The sequence below is a fragment of the Rhagoletis pomonella genome, unplaced genomic scaffold (assembly GCF_013731165.1).
Source record: "Rhagoletis pomonella isolate Grant_MI unplaced genomic scaffold, Rhpom_1.0 Rhpom_scaffold_00007, whole genome shotgun sequence".
Classification (NCBI taxonomy): domain Eukaryota; kingdom Metazoa; phylum Arthropoda; class Insecta; order Diptera; family Tephritidae; genus Rhagoletis; species Rhagoletis pomonella.
Genome location: NW_023458561.1, coordinates 12,040,954 through 12,047,115, shown reverse-complemented (window position 1 = coordinate 12,047,115; position 6,162 = coordinate 12,040,954). Strand labels below are relative to the sequence as shown.

Here is a 6,162-nt window from a genome sequence, read left to right as displayed (position 1 = left end):
ATTTGATCGAAAAAATAAAAATTAATACATAATAATAATTTCTTTTGAGCGAAAAAATGAAACTGTAATTACACTGGTTTACAGAAAAAATTTTTATTGATGGAAGCTTCATTTAACTAGTGTGGGGTCCACTGATATATGTATGTGTTGGAAATAATACCCAAAAAGTAGTAAAAATAATCCTAATCTTTTCGCCCTTTTTCTACTACCCCAAAATGCATGGCCGCAATTGGCATGCAGAAAAAGTGAGGTTATGTAAGTGACATCACCTTATATATATTTCACCATGTATACTAATAAATTTTCTAAACGTTTAATCATAAGCAAATGTTTAAGTTTGTATTAGTAGGTTATATATTTAGTACCTCCATGACGGGGTAGCCGATATGTACGTATATTTGCTTAGGTCAAAGAGGCCACAGCTGTAAAAACTTTGAGAAGCCCTGCTCTAGCCCATAGTGAAATATAAAAACTTTTCTAATCGAATTTTTTGTAAAATTTGCTTGTAAAAACTTGCTTACCGATCTAACGCACATTTCCTGAACTTGCTTCTATCCTTTTTTGTGATTTTCAGAACCAATGAACGACTCCTCGCTGTCGTCCGCCAAGCGGAGTTCGTTAAAGCTCGTGAAATTTTCTAATACATTGCTACGCGGGCGTTGTTCCGAAGGCAGTTCTTTATGTTTAATGGCACCTGTCTGGCGGGCAAAAGCTATGACTTCATTGTCACCATAGTTGTTATCTTGATCATCGCCCAGCATTTCTGATGCATTGGAATCTGCATCCACACGAATGAAGTTGGCTTCAAGCTGTTCATGCTGCAACTGGTCGGCAGTCCCTAGCCACGATTGCTGTTGTGTTGTCACTGTATCATAAGTTATCATCACATCGTCCCTGTAGCAATTGGTATACATTACCAGGTCTACAGAATTGTTTAGGGCGCCCATTATATCCTCATCAAATCCATCGGAGTTGGATAGTTCCGAAAAACTATCAGAGTCATCGCACTCGAAGTAACTGCTCTGTAAGTAGAAATCGAGATTATAATCAGCGCCTATTGTTGTCAAGTTGACTTAAAAAAAAATAAATATTTATTTGGAATCCTAATCTACCCAAAACAATTTTTTAAAAAGTCGTTCATAAAAAGCATAATGGCTTGGGTATTTATGAGTCGATATCGTTTGCAAATGAATCCTTGAGATGAAGTTTTGTTCGTATAAATAATAGCTTATGTGGGGATTAGAAATCACCACAAACGGAAAAATCTCATGATTTGTTGGCACTATGTACTGTACACTGAGCGAAAAGCACAATGTTTTTTTCAACCAAGTTATGGTTTGATTTTTTCATGGTTAATAAGCCGATTGTAAGAAGTGTGATTCAAGTTCATCATTTGAAAACACATATGTATGTTTGGCTCTAGCTAAACGTGCAGAGATGCTTGCTGTTATTTGTTGGCTTCCAGTGGGTTCTGGTTCAAATGCCGCCAGAGGCGGTGTAGTCTTTTTTTTGTGAAGTGCAGAACACGATCAAACGACGAAGAAAATGTATTCAAGTTCAAAATTTGAGGGTAAATTTGTACAACGGCGTTGGCTGAATGTGCAGAGATGCTTGCTGTTGTTTGCTTTCAGAAGATGCGGGTTCTAATCAAGTCAGACGCCAACGTGTTACAATGATAATAAAAATTTTTCTTTTATATCTCCGAGTTATGAAAATGCATCTGTGTGGAACATAAGTGTATTCAAACGAAAAAATCGGCAACCACAATTTTTTTTGATGTAAACAAAAGTGTGGTTAATATTACTAAGTCATTGTTGAAAATATCAACCATGACATTGTTAATATCAACCAAAAATCACATTGATCCCTCTTCAAGTTTGAATTTGGTAATATTAACCAATTTTTTGTTGATTTTTTTCTCAGTGTATGTATGTAGACTGTCACCCATAGCAACACTGAGCTTAAATTACCAAGACAAGAATTACAGTCAAAGTTTTGCGTCGATTCGGTCAATAAACGTCTCATCATACTCGAAAATTCAAATGCACCCCAAAATCTGGACTCACATATATACATATGTAAATATGGGGGATTCCCCTAGCTACCGGACCTTAAAGACCCGGAGTCCAAGATCGCATTATAGTGTGAAAAAATTCCATGTATAGTTATGTTTTGTATTTCTACATCTGTACATAAATATACTTACATATATGTAAATACATATGGGCAATTTGCCCACATTTAGCTTTAGATTTAATATTTACAGATAAGGTCAATCGATTTTTGAATGAGGTTTATTTAATATGCCTAGTTGTCGAAAAAAATAATTAAATATCTTACTAATATTATGAATGTGGAAGTTTGTATGTTTGGATGTTTGGGAAATCATCACGCGGAAACGACTAAACGGATTTGCATGAGATTTTGTACACAGATAGTTGCCACCTGTTAAAAAAGTTGAATTTGTTTAATATGAGGGAACGACTGAATGGATTTCCATGAAAATTTGCACACAGATAGCTTATGACCTACAGTGGAAAATAGGCTACTTTTCATAAGAGTTGCCACCTGTTAAAAAAGTTTCTTTAAATTAATACGCGGAAACGACTGAATGGATTTGCATGAAATTTTGCAAGCAGATAGCTTATGACCTAGGTTAGAAAGTAGGCTACTCTTTTTAAGAACTGCCACCTGTTAGAAATGTTTAATTTAATTAATACGCGGAAATGAGTGAACTGATTTGCATGGAAGTTTTCACACAGATAGCTCATGACCTCCCTGCAGTGAAAAATTATCAATTGTTAAAACTAACGGAATTTTTAAAAACTTAGCGATCTGTTTAGTTTAGATTTTGCTTCACATTTTCTTAAGTTACATTTTTATTGCACTGGTACAAATGGTTGTGCGAAGTTATGCGCAGTATGCATAATCAGACCTTTAGTTGAATGAACTGACTCCCTAAAGTGAGTTGGAGTCATTGAGTCAACTCCTATAAATTTGCTGAGTTACCCACCCTTAACGGACACAAGAAAAACACAAATAAAGTTTTCAGCAGACAGCGTTGCCAGTGTTGGGGATTTTATCGTCATTTTGACGATTTTTTAATGAGTTGTTTCACTTTCCATCAACTGATTCACTATAATATTTTTAGTTTTTATTAGTCAAAATTTGCATGTTCGTATGTATGTTGGGCGCTCCTATCGATAAAATTTACGTACAGCAATATTTCTTCGATTCAATTTACGTACATTTTCGTGATTTTGTGGTTAGCTTCGGTACACGGTACATGGCTACAAATTTACGTACTGTACGTGTCATTTACGTACAGTTGGTCACACTACCCATACTTCTTCTCTAAGCACATTTGTCTGAATTTTGTAAATAATTTTTAAATTACTGACGTGAAGAACTAAAACCGCAATTTTACTATATTTAGCCCATGGTTTTGCGAATATATTGATATTTGTATTTCAAATTTACTATCGCGCGGTGTTATATGTATAATGAGCTACACATTTATAAAAAATATTAATTATTATATAAAAAAATAAATATAGCCAATACTGGTCAAGAAAAGGAGTTTTTATAGTTGCTATCAGTGCAAATTACAAATCCCGAAAGTCCCGGGTTTACTTGCCAAAAATCCCGGGATTTTCGAGACCTTAAAAAGTCCGGGATCCTGGGATTAACATTCCTAATGTACATCTATGCATGGTAGGTATAAAGCATATATGTAATACTCCTATATTGGCAGTAAGAGCTAGTACCGTCCGAAAACACTACAGTACAGATATATCAATAAACACGTAGGAAAGAAAAGGAACACATACGTTTATAAATAAACATGTACACGACATATTTACAAAACCGGCACTCAAGTACATAATACATTGACAAAAACAGTACTAGACTGTCTCGCTTTAATTTCGGAATGCTTATACCATGTCCCCACCGGAGCTAACCACGTAGTTATGGCTGTTGAGTTGGTTATCCCGATAACCCACTTCATTTAGCGTAGTTTCGCCATATAAAAATGACATCACTTAACCATTTCACTGAGATGGTTAAAATCTAACCAACTCGAAACCACGTCGAGAGTCTGATACAACCCTGTGTTTTCCCGCCATCTGTGGGTCATTAGCGTTAAAATGTAAAGAACTCGTTCCCTACTAGTGTTTGGACTCAGCTAAAATCAGATTAGATTTACTCCGGTTTTTAAAAAAATTTGAAATCAAGTCCTCTACTCCGCTTGACTTCAAATCTATTCCGTTTTTTCATTCATGTTATGCCCCTCTTGGGGCCGTTTTTTGAGTGTTCACCACCGGTTTCAGTAAAAAAATTGAAAGTTAGCCAAATCTCACTGTTAAAAAGCAACTTTTTCATAGCAATGAGCCAATAAAGTAACTTCGTTATTTTTTGATGTATGGCTGTACAAATTGGCGGATGCAGAACTTTACTTAAGTTTTTAAAAAATATATGTAAAATGAAATTTATATAAAGTAGAAAAGGTTTGCTTTTTTAAAAACTAAGTGTTAGATACGTTCTACTATATAGAAAATGCTAAAAATTACCTAAATTGTAACATATCCTTACATTGTCTCGCGTACTTATTTTGCAGGAATAGAAAATATTTTAGTCAAACAATTAATGTCAGAAACAAAAATTCAATCTAGTACGGAAATTTTGTTTTTGCTCCGATTTTTGCGGGAATTTAGTCCTGAATCGATTTTTGGAAGTCCGAACACTGTTCTTTACATTTGTACTGTTTTATAAACCTTAAACCGCAGTGTGGACAGCAATAGTTAGTGAGGTGGTTAAGTTCGATTTGAGATGGTTAACTTTTTGGTGGGGACATGGTATCACACATTGAGATGTTAGCTTACTATCAATATAGAAGTATTACATATATGGTATAAAGGAAAGTCGAGATTCTTTGTACGCGGTAATCTCGAGAACTACTGAACGGATTTTGACGAGATTTTCTCTAATATATTCTGTATCGATAGGAGAGCGACCTTTTTAATTTAGAATTTTAATAGGGTTGCCACCTGTTAAGAAAATTAATATATTCAATTCTAATAAGCGTAGGCATTAGTGAAAAGACTTAGCCTCTGGATGTGTAATAATGTATTATTTTTCAGAGTAGGGTTGCCACCTGTTTAAAAACTATAAGATCTTCACCGTTCGTTGGATAAAAAAATGAGATACCAAATGATAGTGCATGGCCCTCGCATGTGCAAAAAGTTTTTTGAGTAGGGTTGCCACCTATTTAAAATTAATTTCTTCTATACATAGTATAAAGCAAAGGCGAGATATTTTAACCATGCTACAGAATGGATTTAGACAAGATTTTTTATGTATATAATAAACGGAGTACATGATGACATATTCATTTCTCCAAATACGTAAATGTGCATACATATGCATATGTGGCGAAGCCTCGCGCATCCGCGGCCGGCTAGTTTTTTATATTTAAAAACCAAAAATTCTAAAAAATGCAAAAATGTCGTAGTTTTCATAAAAAAAATTTTTGAAAAAATTACGTGATTAATGCTAAAGAAATGTATATTAATTAGAAAGTACAAGTTATTACCTTTCATTTTGTACAAATATTTTATTATGATCTGCTCTTGAGGTTTAAGAACTCAGTTAACATAAAAATCTAAATGCATTTACAAGAAAGTGAAAACCTTACACCTATCGTATTTAATTCAAATAAGGTCTTCTGTTCTCCGGCAAACACAGAAAGGATAAATCCGCGTAGTAAGGATTATAATTCCAAAGCGTGGCCGAAGGCCGCCTACACAGAGAGAAGTTCCACCCCTCTTCTCCGGTAACACAGAAAGGAGAATTCTGCATTGTAAGGGTTATGATCCCTACGCGCGGCCGAAGGCCGCCTACGCAGAAAGAAGTTCCGCACATTTTCTCCGGCAACGCAGAAAGTATAATTATTTTTGAAGTGAGACTTCTTTTCTTTTGATTGATTGGGAGTAAATTTGCAAATTCAACGGAAATTACACACGGAAATGGTGCAACGGGAATGATTGGGGCTGAAACAAGTGCTTCTTGAGTGTATGCACATGGTATGAATTTAACAAAAACTTGCTACTAAAATGTTAAAGTATAACACTTAGGAAAAGACCAATACAAGAATGAAAGTAA

The 6,162-nt window shown here is 34.8% G+C and overlaps 1 protein-coding gene across 3 annotated transcripts in view; it reads right to left on the bottom strand.

Annotated features, from left to right (window-relative positions):
• The window catches only part of LOC118742329, a 212,823-nt gene that overhangs the window by 52,819 nt on the left and 153,842 nt on the right, over nucleotides 1-6,162 (bottom strand). For all 3 annotated transcript variants that reach the window (XM_036474318.1, XM_036474319.1, XM_036474320.1), the window contains one exon: nucleotides 522-1,022. In XM_036474318.1, coding sequence (XP_036330211.1) covers nucleotides 552-1,022 — 471 coding nt within the window. In that variant the 3' untranslated portion in view covers nucleotides 522-551. The remainder of the gene's footprint in view (nucleotides 1-521; nucleotides 1,023-6,162) is intronic.